Source organism: Podarcis pityusensis, assembly GCF_964106645.2.
Source record: "Podarcis pityusensis genome assembly, chromosome: 2".
Lineage (NCBI taxonomy): Eukaryota > Metazoa > Chordata > Lepidosauria > Squamata > Lacertidae > Podarcis > Podarcis pityusensis.
In genome coordinates, this window is record NC_138029.1 from 31,593,268 (window position 1) to 31,613,334 (window position 20,067).

The window sequence follows — 20,067 nt, forward strand, 5'->3', positions numbered from 1 at the left end:
TCGTCAGTTTCATCACCTGCTCTTTGAAATCTTTGCAAACTATTCTGGGCTTCTTTGGGAGGCAGGGTAGGATATAAATCTAATAAAATTAATTATCAGAACGTGGGCCAAATGTTGCACAGACAACCACTGCTGTTTTATACCGATCATTACACATAAAAACAATTAAAGATTCTTTATCAAATTTTATCACTTTTTATCAAAGCACAAGCTTTCAGGGACCCAAGCTCACTTCATCAGATGCATGAAGTCTTAGTTGGCAGTTACAGTATCTAAAGGAGATTATTAAGTGAGAGTTGAATGGCAACAAGGTGCAAAAATTACAGTGACAATTAGAGCTTAAATATATGTTACACAGAAACATATTTTATACTCTGCAAGAGCAGATTGCTGATAATTGCTTGGACTACTATATTAACACCTCTAGGCAGAGAACCATGAGCAAGAATCAGTCATAGACAGGACAGATATCCAACAAATGGATATGTATTGTGATAAAAATTCTTTGTTTCATTTTAACAAACAAGCAACGGCATTGAACTTATTGATGAATTGCAACTCAACAGTTTCACTTGTTTCAAGCTGCGTTCTTCCTTTGAAGTACCTATGTTCTAGAATGGACACTTTTAAAGTCAGTTACAGAATGTCCTGGGAGGCTGAAATGTTCTCACACTGATTTATTTCAGATGGCAATTTTCCTCAGGACACTCTGTAACTGACTTTAAGGTGGTCATTCTGGAACAGCAAAACTAAAGGCAACTGTTTCAAAGATATAAATGAGTGCACCTAGTGGACATATGAAAATGGGTATGGGTTTACCACACTGAAAAATACGGTAAATGGTGTTTAGCGATCAAAACTCAAGCTCTAAGACTTGGGGAGTGTTGGGGGGGGGGACAAACAAAATGTCTGACGAGCAATTCTAAAAAATGTAGTTGACAAAATATATAACATTAGTTCTGAGAGAATTCCTGAAAATAGGAGCCAGGCACCAAAAACACACATGGCTCCATTATAGCATCCTGTTATTGCAAATCACCCTTAATGAAAAGCTCTGTGGAAGTTTTCACACCTAGTGTGACCCTATGTCATAGTCAGTCAGTCAAGTTTAGTGCTTATAGCCAAAGGCTGCTGCAATGTAGGTAAGTCATTGTCTCATGGCCAAATGAGATGCCCTAGCCTGCTGTTTCCTCCATTAACCAGTAAAAAACAGTAGCATATCACTCCCACAGAATATATTCTCTCACAAATATATGTTAATCACATATTATTAACCTTATCAATTTGATAACCCATGTTTGGAGCAACTATATAACTATATAAGCTCTTTTCAGGAATTCTGCAAATTACAATAGGCTGGGGGGGGAGGTTCTAACAAGAAAAAGCACACTAGTTACAATCTCCTCCATACTACTTCTTATTGCCTTCCATAGTTCTTGAAAAGGGCAAATAGCCTTGACATTCCTTAGGATCTATTATGTACTATATGTTATGTATCATCTTACCCTGTGCTTTTGTTTAAAAAATGTTTAGGGGTACTCTCATTTTCTCAAGAAAATCAGCATTTTATAGTCCAAATCGGGGGAAATAAATACAGTAAATGGACAAAAGTATAAAGATGTTTAGGTATACGCGTACCCCTGCATCCCCCCCCCCAGAAAAAAAGCACTGATTTTATCTGAAAATGAACATGTAAGAGAAATCCAGAGTTGAATTTAGCCGCAGATCAGGGGAAACTGTTTCTAGTTAGTTACAGGATGCTAGTAAATTTGACATATGAAAGAGAGCAACTGATACCAGAGATGCAAAACAGAGAAAACGTTGATTCACAAGCATTACTATTTTGGTTGCCCCAAACTCTCTGAAACAGATAAACGTTAAGTTTCTGGTATATTGTTAAGTAAATGAGTGAAGAGTGGGTTGATAGTAATGAACATGCCAATAATAATAATAATAATAATAATAATAAAAATAAATTTTATTTATATCCCGCCCTCCTCAGCCAAAGCTGGGCTCAGGGTGGCTAACAACAATCAAATAATCCAACAATCAAATAATCCAACATTCTAAAAACATTCTAAAAACAAATCATGTCTCATTCTTCCAAAGTAAATTCTTGAGAGAAGTTATGTCACAGCACCAAATTCATTATTTCACACTGAACCCATTACATCTGCAGCTGACAGTTATGTGAAGTTTGAGAGCATTACTATATTTTTATTATTTATATATGCTTTTGCACAGAAACAAAAAAAGCAGCCAAACTTCCGCAGTAACCTAACAACCAAATGAGCACTCCAGCTGTGCTTCTCCAGTCCTTCACTTTTGCATTTTTAAGGTTTACGAAGAAAATAAAAGGCCTGCTGCCAGATGGCTACAGAAACAGCAGAAAGCCCAAGGGGACCTTTCCAAATAGCTGACATAAAAAAGATTGCAGTACAAAAAGAAAATCATAAAACAAGTGGAGAATAAGCTGCCTTGGGACATAAATATAGTTGCAACGCTAATATGTCAAAAATGAGCAAAATAAGCACTGGATTCATTGATCAAGAAAAGTCAAATAAACATGGCTACTTACATGCAGGAGCAAGGTTTAATTTTGCAGCCCAACTCTGAAACTAATGCCAATCAATCTCAAAAATCACTTCTTTTTTATTAAATATTTATTAACTTTCAAAAAAAAAAGGTTATAAGGATTTGATGACAATATAGTTATATACAATTATAAATCAAAACCAGTAGTTCTATGTAGCCAGTCTCACACACACACTGTAGCCCCCGCCTTAAATCTCCCTCCAACCACACCTCACACAATCTTTCAGCCCTTACTGACGGACCTTTGTCATAGCCAGAAGATGGTAAATCAGCCACTCACACCTTGTATTACTGCTAAACCCTTTTTTGCCAATAAGCAGAGACACCTCCCAGCTCCATGCGCTATTCAAAGCATGTGTCTGTAGTCAGAGACATTACCAAGATCCTGAAACTTGGAAATATGAGTCGCTGAGGCTCACAGTGCTTGCCTCAAATACAAGGAGTATATTTTTACCCTTAAACCCTCCTCAAGTTCAAACTATACTCCAACCCAGAGACAATGTCCTAGTCTACTACCCAGCCATTCCCCATCTAAACCCCACAGCTGATGCTCAAGTTACAAGCAGAAGTTATTCCCTTCTTCTTTCACCAGGCAAAATTACCTGTGGCAAAGGTAGTTTTCCCAAAGGCTACCACAGTATCAGTAGTTTATTGAGAAAACTACAAATCTGGAGAGCTGAAACAGCAAGGAAATGCTATTCTTGCTGTTTCTTCCCAGCTTGCCACCAGCACCACAGCATTGGCTAGTTGAGGAGGGAGAGAAGAGAGAGTGGCAGAAGAGTATTTGGTGATATCAGAAATACGCCAAACCATTTCCCAATGGGGGCAGAAAAATATAGCTTCACTTATTTCCAAGTCAATTCAAGTGTGATAGGCAGCTTGCCAAGTGCTACAATATCAAAATGGATGTTGGGCTAGATCAGGGGTAGGCAACCTAAGGCCCATGGGCCGGATGAAGCCCAACCGCCTTCTAAATCTGGCCCACGTACGGTCCGGGAATCAGCGTGTTTTTACATGAGTAGAATGTGTCCTTTTACCGTATTTTTCGCTCTATAAGACGCACCAGACCATAAGACGCACCTAGTTTTTGGAGGAGGAAAACAAGAAAAAAATATTCTGAATCTCAGAAGCCAGAACAGCAAGAGGGATCACTGCGCAGTGAAAGCAGCAATCCCTCTTGCTGTTCTGGCTTCTGGGATAGCTGCGCAGGCTGCATTCGCTCCATAAGACGCACAGACATTTCCCCTTACTTTTTAGGAGGGAAAAAGTGAGTCTTATAGAGCAAAAAATACGGTATTTAAAATGCATCTCTGGGTTATTTGTGGGGCATAGGAATTCATTCATTTACTTATTTTTTCAAAATATAGTCCAGCCTACCACATTGTCTGAGGGACGGTGGACCAGCCCACGGCTGAGAAAGGTTACTGCCCCCTAGGCTTGATGCATCAATAGTCTGATTCAATAAAAGGAAACTCTTTGTAAATGTCAGAATCTTTCACAGCTGTATAACAAGTTTGTTCATAATAAAAGCTTTTCAAATAGAAAGCGCATTTTACCAAATCATCACATTATATGCAAAAAGAGGTAACCTAGTCCTTGGATGAGGAAGATCTGGAGAAGCTTGAACAAGAACAAAAATTACCATACAGGGAAAAGAATTAAGCCAACAATAAACTCCTGAGCTTTTAGGAATCACGGAATGCTATTTCCAAGAAGCATCACATTCAAAGTAAACAGCTTTAGTACAGGAAAAATCTTGGTTTCTGTAGCGTTTCCACAAAAGAATGAAACATGTAAGGCTGTTAATACCAAATTCACGAAAAGAAAGAATGTCTGGTGAGGTACACGGGATCTTTTTAAAAAGCAGATTGCATGAATTTTACTCCTCTTTACTCTGTACAGTTTCAACAGTATGCCCATGATGGTTAATTTCATGAAGACAATGTATTAAGCAAAGCAGTAAAGTATGAGCAAGTGGCACGTTCCCCAGTCATACACATAATGAAAACATGTCCAGACACATGCCAGGATTTCAAAACATTCATGCACCAATGATGTATATCATGTTTCTCACAAACATAATACAGTACATAATTCAAGGAGGCAATGCAGTCTTCTCCAGACTACCTGCTTATTAAGCATTCATTCTGACTTGCTAGCAGGGAGGTCCGACAAGTTTTATCTCACCCATTGCATTTCCTCATCACATTTCTTATCACAAGGATATGATTTTTTCTGGATGTCAATTTATTGCACAAGACCTCCCAATCAAATACAGTGGTACCCTGGTCTACGAACAGCCTAGTTAACGAACTACTTGGAATACGAACACTTCTAACCCAGAAATGAGGGCTGGGGAGAGGCAGTGACATTCCTTTTCAGCACGGCCTTCCCTCGCTCAGCACCAGGAAGCGGAGAAGGGGGCTGTTGATGCTGCAGGGGGCCATTGATGCTTCCGGGTTAGAAGACGGAGGGAGAGAGAGAGAGAGGAACAAGAGATGCCAGCTGCCATGCGCCAAAGCGCAGTTTGGAGACCCCTGTTGGGACTTGGGAGAGGGATGTGCGGCGGCGAGGGTGTTTATCCGGGCGGGGGGGGGGGCGTCACTTGTTCTTAGGATCCTGTGGTGGATAGAGATGGGAGGGTGCAGGGAGGGGAGTCCATGGCGGCGAGCCCAATCCAGGTTGAGTTTCCTTTCGCTTTGCGCATGCCTCCCTCCCCAAGGAGTGGAGATTATCGGTGCGCCTTCGGCCTCCTTCTCCCCTGAGGTGCGCTGCCTTTGGGGACCTCCTCACGAGTCGGCCCGGCAGCTCCACCGAAAGCACTGTTGCCGACGCGGACCAGCAGCGGCTCCCCAGGGTTTTGGGTAAGGAAGAGGCTCCCTCTTCCACCCCCACCAGCCCTTCCTGAGGTGCCGTCCTCCAGAACATGATGCCAGTCCTCAAGGATCTGGGCTAAAGGTGGAAGCAGAGATGGGGGGCATTGATGCTGAGATGCTGGTGGCAGAGGGGCCCAGAGCCAGGGAGCAGCAGCGACATTCCTGCTCGGCATGGCCTTTCCTCGCTCAGCACCAAGAAGCCACCGCCATCGCTGCAGCATCCACCAGCCCCTTCTCCGCTTCCTGGTCTGGAATGGTCCAGCAATGGTCTGGAAGCTTCCTGAATTTGGTCTGGAAGCTTCCTGAATTTTAGCAAAAGGAAACTAATTTATACTGAAGTGCTGAAACTGTAGCCTTATCACAAGATGCTTCAAACACAATCACCTGAATTCCAAAGTTATCCTTTTAGCCCCATGCTGGGGGGGGCAGGAAGAGTTGATAACAGCTGCAAACCTTTACATGAAAAAGTGCTGTGTGCACACCTGTGCTTCTTACAGCAAACGCACACACACACACATCAAGAAACTACAGTCTAATTAGGGTTCCCAGACACTCTTAGTTAAAGATGCACATATGTTCCGTACATTTTATGCATTTGCTGTTGGAAACACTAGCGCAACACTACTGCAACTCCTATCTGCAGCACAAATGTTGCCATCTGATGCGAAAAGGCTCCACTTGGCATGAACACAAGAGCTTCCATTTTGAGGACTGCAGGAGAACCATGAGTTAAAAAGACCTCCAGCTCAATCCATTTTTTAAACATTAGCTGAACCAGGCTTTAAATCGTCCCCTAGGGTTTTTGGAATGCTGTAGTTTTTACCTTCTGCTCCTCTTAAGTTGCTCTGATTGCTTTGTTGCGTTTACTGCTAGCCACGCTGCAAATCTCTAAGTACAGCAGGAGTACACATTTCCACCAAATAAAAATACAGTGGTACCTTGGGTTACATACGCTTCAGGTTACAGACTCCGCTAATCCAGAAATAGTACCTCAGGTTAAGAACTTTGCTTCAGGTTGAGAACAGAAATCGTGCTCCGGTGGTGCAGCAGCAGCAGGAGGCCCCATTAGCTAAAATGGTGCTTCAGGTTAAGAACAGTTTCAGGTTAAGAACAGACCTCCAGAACGAATTAAGTTCTTAACCAGAGGTACCACTGTATACGCCGACGAGCTTCTCTTTGGCCGACAGTACCTTATTCTTTTCTCCCTTCCTACAGAAATACACGCAGGTACTACAACTGGCCCTCCCCATACCCACTTTACAGGGTACCCCAGACTTTACTCTCAAGGACTATCCCGTCCCGCCCCTATCATTCAGTCTCCCCCTCCCACACACGCCAACATGCACTTAAACACGACGCCGACACAACCTTAGCGACAGTTACTTTCCACTAGGAAGGCGCCCAGCCCAAGATAGTCTCTGAATCTCTTAAGCGCGAGCCCTCCCTGGAAAAAAATGCAGGAGCCGCCGCAGGTGAAAAACCGGCCTGCCGGCCACCCTCCCTCACCTGCGTGCGCGGCGCTCCCGGCCCCGGGTCAGGCGGTCCGACAGCCGGCCGAACAGAGCAGCCAAGGCAGGTCTCCCCCGGGGCAAATAATCTAGCAGCCGCCGCCATAGCACGGGAGCCTCAGCCACCACAGCCGCCGCCATGGAAACCCGACTGCTTCCGCTTCCGGGTGAGCGCTCCGCAGACCCTCTACCACTTCCGCTTCCTGTCATAGAGCTGGGAGGCCGCTTCCTCTCTGCGAAAGTCCACCGCCGTTGCCAAGGGGACGGGGGGCGCAACTTTCCCCCGGCACCTGAGGGCAGATAGGGTGGGATTTTAGGAAAAATACAGACTAGGAAGGTCTCAAGACCACCCCCCCTCGGCACTCTTCCGCTTTGTAGTGCACCACTTCCGGCGCCGTGGTCTTGTTCGCAAAGCCACAGAATAATAATAATAATAATAATAATAATAATAATAATAACAACAATAATTCTAGATGGTGTTTATCCAAAGGCTGCAGTTCTGTACTGGCTAACGTGAAAGCAAGGGCTCATAAGTCCCACTGACCTTAGTAGACCTCGCCTCCAAAAAAGTGTGCTGTAAGCGTATACGCTTGCAAATTTTCCCTACTCCCCGAGTACACGGGATTGTAACCGGCTAAATCCCTGTAACTTAAAATCCTCGTGCGAGCGCTGTACTCGCCAGGCGCCTGAATTGGAAACCCTTGTGCAGCGACCACTGTCTTCCCTGACCGCAAAGCTCACGAGATATATCATGCCTTCCGCCACCCTGCAAGCAGCTGCTACGGTCATCTGTGCATCCCCACATCACATGTGAATTTATCCGCAGAAAACAAATGGACAGGAGTCTTTTGCAACATGTAACAAACTAAAAAAAAGTTCACCAAACTCATGCTCATCAGACATGGAAGTTTGCTCAGCTGGCTTCATCAGTTTCAAAAGTGTTTTTTCCTGCTGTTTTGTTTCTAAAAAAAAAAAGTAAAAGAATTTCCAGCTGACTGTTGAAATGTTTATTAGTTTGTATTATGCTTTGACGGAGTATTTATATAATACTGCACAGTTTGCTTTCTTTGGGGTTGTATTTATTTTTGCAGTTATCTGAAGTACTGTATATGAGCCAGGGTGGGCTTTAAAATCTCCTCAGGAGGCCTTTCTTTCAGTCCTGCCACCTACATAGGTAGATTTGGTGATGACAAAAAGGCCTTCCTGGTGGCTGCTCACAGACTGTGGAACTCCCTTCAGCAGGACGCTGGGTTGTTCCTCTTTCTGCTTTCCTTTCATCAACAGGCAGACCTGTTCCAACAGGCCTTTGGCCATTAACTGGCTGTTGCGACTGGGTCTTCTAAGGGTGGGTGGTGGTGTTTTGTGTGTGCACATGTGCACTTTTTAATGGTTTTGAGTGTTTTTACTATTGTTTTTAATAGTGATAGTTCTTTATTTTTATATTTGTGTATTTTTAGTTGTATGTTTTCATTTATGCTGTGACCTACCTCTGGTCCTGCACAGGGAAAAAGGCAGGTTATCATAAAAAAAAAATACTGGTTCTGCTTTGTGTATTTTCCTTGTATTTTTGTTTCTTTCTGCAGATGTAACATACTTGTTCTAACATGTTCTGACTACTATTCATGTGCATTAGAAAAAAGAAACCAAACTCAAGCAGTTTTCTGATCACATGTATGACCCGATCCTGTACATTTGGTCATTCCCACCGAATTCCGTTGTGCTTACTCCCAAGTAACTGTGCATAGCATCACCACCTTAAAAGAACAGTTTGTGTGTTGTGTCTTTAAAAGTATGTGCATGCTTCCAAATGTTAGACAGAATTAATAGAACTGAAAGTAATGGAGGGAGGATTACTCAATAGCAAATAATTAGGTTCAGGTCAGGACAGGTTGGCATTAAATGTTAGGAGTGAAATCAGGGTAGGATTATTGTATCACAGTCCAGAAAACCTACCTGTTTCTAAAGGAAATGGAGCCTGTTAGACACAGGCAGAATCTCTTGGTACAGTTGCCATTGTTTTGGACTACGCTGTAGCTGCTGTTTTCACAGTAATTTGAGCTAATCTGCTGCTGCCACAGTTCTGTTAAGGGGTAGAAGCAAACTAAGCCATTTTCCCCCTGTTGATTTGGCAAATCCAGTGAAGTGATAATAGCATAGAGAAGGTGCATTTTGAAGGAAACGGTAACAAGGGCCCTTCTGCAGGTTTCTGATACTTTTTCTTGCTAGTTATTCAAATGTGTAATACCCTCACTAGAACTTATATTGTTTGCCTTCCCTTGATGAAAATGCTATATGAACCACCCTGACATCTACAGATGAAGGGCAGTACACACATTTAATAAATAATAATAAAATACGTCAGGAGTAAGAAACCTTTACTTCCTATTGGCTACGCCAGCTGGGGTTGATGAAAAACATAGTTCAGCAACATCTGGAAGGCCAAAGGTTTGCCACCCCTGCTATAGAGACTAAATTGTAAATCAAGCGACTTGCTTTTTCATAATTAGTTTGCTTACCAGACAAAATCCCTGCTGTGATCAGATAGAGCCCTCAGCATGTAAATGTAACTCAATAGGTTCTTGCCAGAAGAGCAATATCCTAAGATAAGCAGTGCATACTAGCAGTGCTAGATGCTAAGATGAACAATGGTGCACTACAAGAAACAATGTAAGGAAGTTGTGGTCAAGATACAACATTTTTCCCAGCACAATGTGTTCAGTGCAAGAGAAACCAGGGGGAAATGGGGGTGTAAGTCTCAATGGAACTTCACCTGTTAGTGCTACCAAATAAGGAAACACTTAAGTTGCCTTGGGAATAGGCTAAAACTAATTAATATTCTTGCATAACCAAAAGTCACTCTAACCCTATGCATGCTTCCTAAAATGTTAAGTTCCATTGTGTTAAGAGTGAGCTCAGGATCACCATATAGAATTACATGTGTGAGATGGAAAAATGATTGCTTAACTCCATATAAGGACACACTGAAATATTTTTGTACTTCATGGCAGCTTGAATTTCTATTTATCTTGAAAAAGGTTCAGTAGTTATTTACAGAACCCCAGCTGCCTTCCCAGCATAAAGCAACAGAAAACCTTTTACTTTCAGAAAGGGAGGGGGTCTCATCCACAGTGCCTGGCAACTATATTTGCAATGTACTTATCTCCAAATAACTTCTCAAATAAATTAGGAGAGCAGGGAATTTTCTTAGTGCACAAGTCAAGGCGCTGAAACCAGATCTTGCTCCACTCGCCACACTCAGCTTCTGAACTCATTGCTATGGTGTCTGTGCCTCCTGTTTGATCCAAGAAAGACAGGAAATCCTGCCTTAGGGCTGTAATGGCCAGAATGTCTGTGATTCACCCCTAAGGCAAAACCATCAAAAATAATTGTCTGAAAGACATGCCATTCCCAGATGCTCTTGGCTTCTCAAAAGATCTGAGATCTCTGTCTAGTGTATGCCCATGGGCATTTGACCAAAACCAATGGCATTCATTTTAAAAGATCACAGCACAGTTGAACTTCTTGTATTTTTTCCCATTGTGGCTTTCACATCTGGCAGCTGCTGGGCACTAAAATACATTGAGGGGAGCTCTTTCCACAGTGGCCTTGTGGCTGTTGCAGGCAACAAACTGAACCACTAAGGACTGTGCAAGAAAGTTCAGTCTATTTCTCCGGTGTATTGTTGCAGTCCTCTCCAATTTCTGAGCAGTGCAAGATTCCAGGGGGTCCAGGCACTTACCCAGAGTTCAGTTTCCTTGGAATGAGGGGCAGAGGAGACTGTGGTGCCTTTAGGATATATGATTTATTTACATATACAATGGTACCTTAGTAGTCAAACGGCTTAGCTCCCGAACAAATCAGCTCTGAAACGCCGCAAACCCGGAAGTGAGTGTTCTGGTTTGCAGATGTTTTTCGGAAGCCGAACATCCGATGCGGCTTCCCCAACTTCCAATTCAGTGCAGGAAGCTCCTTCTTGGTGGTGGTGCCCTCCCTGTGGAATGCCCTCCCACCAGATGTCAAAGAGAACAACAACTTTTAAAAGACATCTGAAGGCAGCCCTGTTTAGGGAAGCTTTTAATGTTTAATGTAGTACAGTATTTTAATATTTTTTTGGAAGCCGCCCAGAGTGGCTGGGGAAGCCCAGCCAGATGGGCGGGGTATAAATAATAAATTATTATTATATTATTATTATGGAAGCCGCACCTTGGTTTTTGAACCATTTTGGGAGTCGAACAGACTCCCAGAATGGATTAAGTTTGACAACCAAGGTACCACTGTATATACAACCTGAGCCTATGATGGAGGGGCTCACAGCATTAACACCCAAAGAGGTATAAGAGGCACTGCTTCTCCCATAGCCACAGCCTTGGATTTCCGCAGAAATCAAGCATGACTCTCACTTTCTGCCTGCTTCTAGCCCAGCTCTGACACACAACTCTACTCTGGCTGTTTTCCTCCTCACCACAAGCTAGGTGACCCATTTGCTCTCTAGCATAGAGCAGTTTCCTTTGTCAGATTTAAGGACCGCTTGGGTGATACTTGGGCCTTGCCTGGCTAATTCAACTATTATTATCATTATCATTATTATAATCTGTTCACTGCACTTCATCCGTAGATCTCAGGTCAATTCACAGCATAAAAATACAATACAAAAACACAAAATACATAAGAAAAACAATATGATCCTCCATTAGATTTTAACCCTTGCTGGAGGCAGTTAGTAAGAGAGACTCAGGCATCATACAACCTAATGGGCTCCCAAAACTCACAACAGTATTTTAAAAGCTAGGACCTTTCCTTCGTACACTGCAATCTGAAGTCAGTAGGATTTACTTGCTTAGGATTTCCCTATCAGACTTGTGATCCTCTAATGGTTTATTAAACCAATACAATTATTCTGGGTTAACTTTCTTTAAAAGAAGGAATCTCAACCCCATATAGGACTATAAAGAGGCAAGATCATGTATTTAGCTTAATAAGTAACTTGACCAAAAGATTTCTTTAGATAAAAGATAAATAACCAGCTTAACTCTCTCTCAGATGTGGCAAGAGGTTAACTAAAGGGAAAGCAAAGGTTAATAACCTGTTTTCCCCAGGCAACATACATGTGCTTCAGGTCTATTCTGTCATAGGGCCAGTCAATTATGAAATCAGGCGAGACTCCCTCTTGGCATAGCCCAGATCAAATAGTTGGGGATTTGAGATCTGGGGTGTTCTGTCGCTGTACCTTTCATGTTGTGACATATTTTGCATGCTGCTGGTGTGTAAGATTAAGTGCTTTGTTGTAAGGGAGGTCAAAGCAATTGATTAAAGTAGGTCATTTTAGTCTTAAAACTGTTGATTTGATTGATATTGGGGAAAATTCAATGTCACTGCAAGGTCTGATAAGTAACAGACCAGCAACCATGTCAGCATACTTACAAACCTATTACTTGTCCTCTGAAGATGTAACAAGTCCTTTGCATTCAACCAATTTGTATTAGATGGGGGGGGGGGGTTGTGGGTCTTTTTGAAAGATTTGATCAGCCTTGAATATGAAGAATATGCTCTTTCACACCCTTCCTGAGAGACTGTCAGGAGATAAAAAGGTTTCCAACACCGATACAAAGCAAGCAGCCAACCATGTGAGATTGAATGATAGCGCTTGTAACCCAATAGTCAAAGACAATGAGCTCCATGTAGACACAGCAAAGGTGATCAGCACTGGCAATTGGCAGGGCAATGCTATACTCCAGTTATACAGTGGTGCCCCGCAAGACGAATGCCTCGCAAGACGGAAAACTCGCTAGACGAAAGGGTTTTCCGTTTTTTGAGCTGCTTCGCAAGACGAATTTCCCTATGGGCTTGCTTCGCAAGACGAAAACGTCTTGCAAGTTTGTTTCCTTTTTCTTAACACCATTAATACAGTTGCGACTTGACTTCGAGGAGCAACTCATAGAACGCAGTGTACATAGTAGCCTTTTTTGAGGTTTTTAAAGACTTTGGTGATTTTTGAAGCTTTTCCAAAACTTCTTTTGCAGCCATTTGGTAAGTTAAGCTTTTAAAACTTTTTTTGGGGGGGTTGGATTTTGGGTTGGGGTGTTTGGAATTCAAGGACTTGGTGTTGGGGAGGGGTTTGCAAGAATCTGGAAGCTTGTGTGTTTTTTTTCTGCATTTTTATGATTTTCTGTGACCATTGGGGCACTCTGCTGTTTTTTTAAAAAAAAATTCTGGATTTGAATTTCTGTGTGCTGGGTGGCTGGGGGAACAGTTGGGGAGGGGTTTGCAAGAATCTGGAAGCTTGTGTGTTTTTTCCTGCATTTTTATGATTTTCTGTTACCATTGGGCCACTCTGCTGTTTTTTTTTAAAAAATCTGGATTTGAATTTCTGTGTGCTGGGTGGCTGGGGGAACAGTTGGGGAGGGGTTTGCAAGAATCTAGAAGCTTGTGTGTTTTTTTCTGCATTTTTATGATTTTCTGTGACCATTGGGCAACTCTGCTGTTTTTAAAAAAAAATTCTGGGTTTGAATTTTGAAATGCTCTTTACAGTATGTGTGACTTTAAAGAGCACTTAATAAACTCTTGTTGTACCAAATTTGGCTTTGTTTGGACTTTTTCTGACCATAGGAACGCATTAATTGATTTTCAATGCATTCCTATGGGATTTCGTGCTTCGCAAGACGAAAAATTCGCTAGACGAAAAAATTCACGGAATGAATTAATTTCGTCTTGCGAGGCACCACTGTATAACCATCTAGACCAGGGGTCAGCAAACTTTTTCAGCAGGGGGCCGATCCACTGACCCTCTGACCTTGTGGGCGGCCAGACTATATTTTGAAAGGGAAAAAAAGAACCAATTCCTATGCCCCAAAAATAAACCAGAGATGCATTTTAAATAAAAGCACACATTCCATTCATGTAAAAACACGCTGTTTCCCGGACCGTCCACGGGCCGGATTTAGAAGGCGATTGGGCCGGATCTGGCCCCCGGGCCTTAGTTTGCCTACCCATGATCTAGACCACCTATTTGTTCAAAATAAAGGATTAGGACACAATCCTGCACCACTGAGTGCAATTGATTTGAATGGGGAGATTTCAGCCACATTGTGCATGCAATTCCGATTTCACTGTGGTTTTTAAGGTACCACTTTCTCTGAAAATACTGAAATGAAGATTATCTCTAACCCTGCATTCTTTTCATATTTCTCCAAAGAATTGCTGCAAATCACATCTGCAAATGTGGCCGTTGCATTTTCTTTGCTCTTCATTTTCATCAAAGCTATCGCCCCATATTTGTCCTTTGGGTATTCCTTTGGTTCCATCTGCAGAATCTACCCAGTCCCCCACCCCCGCTTCATCTGCATGACAGCAAGAACCTGAGAACAATCTGAGTCCTTTGCAGAGCTAAATGGAGTATCAGCCCCTGTGGAATTTTATTTTTGTGCTTTTAACAGTAAATTGTCTGAAGTCTCCTTCTGCAGGACATGAGTCTTGCCCAACAGAGACTGACTCAATTCTGGTTCCCCAGGGGCTGACTGTGTAAATTTTCTAATAAACATACTGGTTTCCAAATTTCCGCAAGTCTGGCTGAGTTTTTGGAAGAGGAACTTATTCCTGCCACAAGGCTAGCAGCTTTGTTTGCCTCTTGCCTGCCACTTTGGATCCTCAAGTACGGGAGATGTCCAACTCTTCTTAACACGGCTACAGAAGAGATCTCAGCAAACTGTGGCATGGCTGATTGCTAAAATGTGCTCCAGACTAGAGTCTTGTATTGCTTTGTTTTCCCCCACTTACTTCTCTTTGGATGTAGGCAGTAGTGGGACAAGAAACCTCATTCAGGCAGCTTCACTACTCAATGTCTGTCCAAATTCACTAGGCCATCAGATCTATCCAGGACAAACATCATAGCAGTAGTCCATGTGCTTAAACTGTGATTTTTGAGCAATGGCTCTTCAGCTGCCTGATCCAACATAACATCGAATTAGCAATCTATACCTGCAAACCCAACTCAGGCCCTCCCTCCATCGTGCCGATGATATCCAGTTCAAAAGCATGTATTTTCTGATACTGAAGACACCTCCTCTTTCCATATTTACACAAACCAATCCTCCTAGCTCTGCCAGTTACATCTTCTTCAGCCCCGAGTTGTTCCAAGGTCTGGAATATTATACAATAACAGTGTGTCTGATGAAATAAGGTTTAGCTTCCAAACATTGTTGCCTTAATAAATGTATTAGTGTTTAAGTTGCCACAGGACTCTTGGGTTGCTAGAATCCAATTCACATATGATATGAAACCAGTGTTTTATTGTAATTATGGTTTGGTATTGGCTTACTACTTATGGTTTGGTTGAGGGAAACAAACCACAAGCTCAGGGTCACATGTAACATTAAGTCAGAGGGGAGGAGTTAAGGAACAGGAGAGGAGTAAAGTAGCAGAAACAGGAACAGGGAAGGAGCAAAGTACCTGAGATTCTGCCCATTCCCATGAAGCCATTGTTTTAACTATGGCTTAATGTGATGTGAGAACCAGGCCATTGTGTCTTCCCAAGGACCACTGAGAACTGCAGTGTTATAGACAGTTCTGTTGGCACTTTCAAAATACATCCATTTCCAGGGTTCCTGGTGGGATGCCACATAACATCTACATTGAAAACCAGCTTTGATCTTTTTTTTAATCTGCAGATGCAACCTAAAATGAAAAGTAAAGAGCAGAACACTAATATATATACACCCAAATCTCCTAATTCTCTGAGTGTTTGGGTCCTGATTCTTACTCCTGTAATCCTCTTATGTACCATATACACCTCATTTCCACCTTGCTGGCCAATAAGTGCTGAAAACATGTAGCTCATTGGAAAGCACAGCAGTGGTCTGCCTCACCCAAACGCTTACACCACCAGGAAGCCAGAATGAATGGTTCCACAATAGGAACCAGTAAATTCACATTAATGCTGAAAATGGGGATTCATAAGCAGATAGTCTACCGCCACTCTTCCATGTTACTGTTCTGTTTTCTTCCTGCCCTTTCCCATTCCCCAACTTTCCTAGGTAATATGAAATGGCTGTCCAAAGGTTCATGGAGGTTAGGATGAGGAATGGGGGGAATTCCAGAGCAACTGCTTACTCATGAGTGTCTCTTGTTTTCACAAGTTCTCTTTTAAAGCAGTTGCTCTGGAACTGAGTTTGAGTTGGCAGGGAGGCTAGATCCTCCTAAATGCGTTGAGTTTGTAGGGGGGCAGGTCTCCCAAAATTCTTAGGTTTAGTAAATTTCAGAAAAAAGTCAGTGCTTGGAGGTCAAGCTTTAATTTTGAAGATTTAATTGTGGAGATGCATAATTTTTGCTGTTATTGGTTTCACTATGGAAAGGCAACATAGAAATAAACAAAGATGAGGGTGATACTAGATTTGGCTGCAAACATGCATTCAGCTGCCAACATGCCCCATACACTAAAATCAATGGAACTTGCCCATAATTGAGTTTGGGACTGAAGTATGAATTAATTGCACTGAGCTGGGAAGGGAGGGGTCCTGAAGGAACTGGAGGAAATTATGATTAGTGGATGCTGGCCTAATATACAAATCTGACCATGGCAATTGTCTTCACCAGTCACCCAAAAAAGGATGCAAAAATAGACTGAGCTCCCAAAGAAGCAAACTGAGTGTGAGGCATGAAATAATCAAAAGTCTGAGAGTGTGAGGTTTTATACCTATTTATCCCACAGCAAGATATTTGGGGCACATCACTCAGGGCCAAACGTGTACATCTCTTCCTAGAAGTTAATCCTCTTAAGACATCACTGACCCACATATACTTCACAGTAGCCTCTATTTCATAAACTTTTGTGGCCATGGGGATGGTGAGGGGAGAGTGGGAATGAATCTATAATGTACAGATCAGATATTTGATTCCTTAGTCTAATCATGGCAGCCCATTCAGTCTGGATATAATAAGGGCTAACAGTTTTCCTTCTGATACAAGCTAACCCCTTACATCGGGGGTAGCCAATGTGAAGCTTTCAAGACGTCATTGAACTATTAACTCTCATCATCCACGGACACTTATCTTGTTGGCTAGAGCTGATGGGAGTTGTAGTCCAACAACTTCTGGAGGGCACCATGTTGACAACTCCAGCCTGACATAAATGGGAGCTGTAGAGGCAAAGACTACTAGATGGAGCGGTTCTTAACTCGCACAAAAGTTTCCTGTCAGGCACATGCAGTGTGAACTGCAAGGGGCAAGGGCCAAAACAGATAGCACATGGGTGTTTGGATTTCCTGATCTCCCCACCCCAGAGCGAGGTTGTGATTCAGGTAGGTGTCATGGTAGAAAGGGTTAAATGCCTTCTCTCTTATTGATGCAGGAACATCTATTGACACAGGAGCTTCTCCCTTCCACTCACTTACCCACGGCTGTCTGGGCCTGCTTTAACATTGCTAGAAAAAGTCTGAAGATCTGACCGAGGTTCTCTTCTGGCACATGCCCTTTGGCACTTGGGAGCAAGTCCCACTAAAACCGTGGTGCTGATTTCTACATAGGAATATGTGGGATTCCACTGTACACAGGCCTGCCTGGATGCAAAGGCACTTGGGAATGGTCTGCAGGCTACATATAGCATTTTGGAGAAAGACTGATGCACAAATATGACAAAGAAATACTCCTACAAGAGAGGCCCGAAACTCAGCACCCCAAATTCCTTTTAATGCCAGAACTTCATGTATGCCACACATGGGGCTCAATCTCCTCAGGGCTGGGTTGTCACAGTCTGTTGCCAGGATTAATTGGCAGAAATGAATCATTTTCACTTGTCGTTCAGCCAATACCTGGCTTGGCTCTCACATGTTCCTGCATTCTGCTTCAGCTCCACAAAGGGCTCTGGGCAGCATCTTATTGTTTGCATTTCAGAGCAGCTGCAGCAGCAGCAGCCTCACTTCCCAGAACTGGTTGCTGGTGTTTATTCCTGGCTTGCTATGGCAGCTGCTCTGGGGCAAGGGAAACTCTCCCTTCCGCTCCTACATTCTGTCTGTGCCAAAGTCAAGCATACAGATATTGCCTATTCCCAATGTCAAATCTCATATCCTAGGCAAGAGGACACCAGCTGACACTCTCTCTCTCTCTCTCTCTCTCTCTCTCTCTCTCTCTTGCAGGTTAATGCTGAGCATTCCTTTCCTGGTGGTATTTGAATATTGATGATGGGGGGAGGTAGAAAGGAACAATGAGAATTTCATTGCATGTGTCTTCCAACTCCTTTGCATACAAGAAAACAGTGATGGCCACTAGGAGACTTTCCCTGCATTAAACAAAACAACGCAGATTTGTATTTTTAGTACTATATCTACAACTAGTAGCCATGGCTCACAACTAACAACCACAATAAGGAGAGGGAGGCTGGATTGTGTTTGCTCTGTGGAGATACATGCACACATTATAAATGAAATCAAGGAAGCAACCCAAAGAGGCAATATTGTAGTAATGGGTGACTTCAACTACTCTCCACATAAACTGGTTACATAAGTGTTCCAGTCATGACAAATAGGTACAATTTCTAGATATCCTAAATGATTGTGCCCTAGAACAAAACAGTTGGTTATGGAACCGACCAGAAGAGTGGCAACCCTGGATTTAATCCTGAGTGGCACCCAGGACCTGATGCAATATGTAAGTGTTGTCAAACCAGTAGGGAGCAGTGACCATAGTGCTATTAAATTAAATATACACGTAAATACCAAAAAAATCCAACACAGTCACATCTGATTTCAAAATAGGAAGCTTCCCCCACAGTGACGAGATTGGTAAAAAGGAAGTTGAAAGGGAAGGTCAAGAGGGTCAGATCACTCCAAAATGCCTGGGAAATGTTTAAAAACAAAATCTTAGGCATTCACCTCAGATCAGAAAAGGTACCATAAGGGTCAAGAGGGTGCCAGCATGGTTAACAAGCAAAATCAAAGAAGCTATTAGAGGCAAAAAAATCGAAGTCTTGTCCAAATGAAGAGATGAAAAGGAACACAAACTTTGCCCCCCCCCAAAAAAAAAGCAAACAAAGGATGTTAAAAAGGGGGGGGGAGTTTGAGCAGCACATTGCAAGCTGTCTCCCTGGTTTGGGGGTTGCCCCTGGTTCTGGTGCAGATCAAATAAATGTATCCTCACTTCCCTCGTTCTCTCAGATTCAGGCAGATGGCTAGAGGAGCTGGAAGGGCCCTTGCACAAGTGTGTGTGTGTGTGTGTGTGTGTGTGTGTGTGTGCTTGCATGCATGCGTGCGCAATGGTAGAGGCCTGGCTGGAAAGCTTAAAGCCCTCCATCACTACATGGGAAACATTGAAGAAAAGGAAATACGAATTGCCCCTGCCCCATAGCTTGACCAATCGCGGCTAGGAGCTAGGTGGAGTCAGATCTAAAATAAAGTGTAGACTTGCCCACACTGGCCAGCTTCCATTTTGACTTGAAATGTTCATTTTGGACTTTCAGAAGTACGTAAAGGCAAGAATCAGCTGGGGGAGGGGGGAGCACCAGCCCATAATGGCGCCCACCTGAGAGGTGTCAGAACTGCGCTCTGGCACGCTCCGTCTGAAAAAAAGTATTGCTTTCAACGATCACTCATTGAACACTGCAGAGCTCCAGTAGCACTGAAAACGCACACCCACAAAGAGGTGAAGGCATTACAACATTGATTTATTTTTTAATTATTTTTTCACAAAATTACACAAGAGTGGGGGGGGGGAGGTGAACTGTGCCATTTAACACTAGTGATGGTGACTGTAATATTCGTGTAGCAGTATTCCAAACAGCGCTTGCACAAACGTGTTAGGAAATCACATCCCCCTCTGCAGTTTGACTGTTGCAAAAATGTAAAGAAATGCTACCTTGAGGGAAGACATCTGGATCTCATGCCGCAAATACGTAAGAACTGTGAATTTACTGTGCTATTAAAACTGATCTTCTGAGAAGACCCTAAGAGCTGCCCCAGGCCTCCAGCAGTAAATACCTAAATTGCAAAGGGCAGCTTTACATCTCTATAACCCCAGTGGGCATGCCCTGGGGAACCCCAGGCAACTGGGGAGAACCCAGTACATATATCCTAGCATTCCAGGCCACACACCTACCCTTCTGG

General features: G+C 43.0%; 1 protein-coding gene across 3 annotated transcripts in view; it reads right to left on the bottom strand.

Annotated features, from left to right (window-relative positions):
- The window catches only part of PGS1 (phosphatidylglycerophosphate synthase 1), a 125,292-nt gene that overhangs the window by 30,554 nt on the left and 74,671 nt on the right, over window positions 1-20,067 (bottom strand). The window contains exon 1 of one of the 3 annotated variants that reach the window (XM_080993833.1): window positions 6,978-7,148. The exons of 1 other annotated variant lie outside the window; for it this stretch is intronic. In XM_080993833.1, the coding sequence (XP_080849959.1) occupies window positions 6,978-7,120 (143 nt within the window). In that variant the 5' untranslated portion in view covers window positions 7,121-7,148. Of the gene's footprint in view, window positions 1-6,977; window positions 7,149-20,067 lie in introns of those variants that run through there. One more of the 3 variants, XM_080993832.1, reaches the window with a different exon arrangement.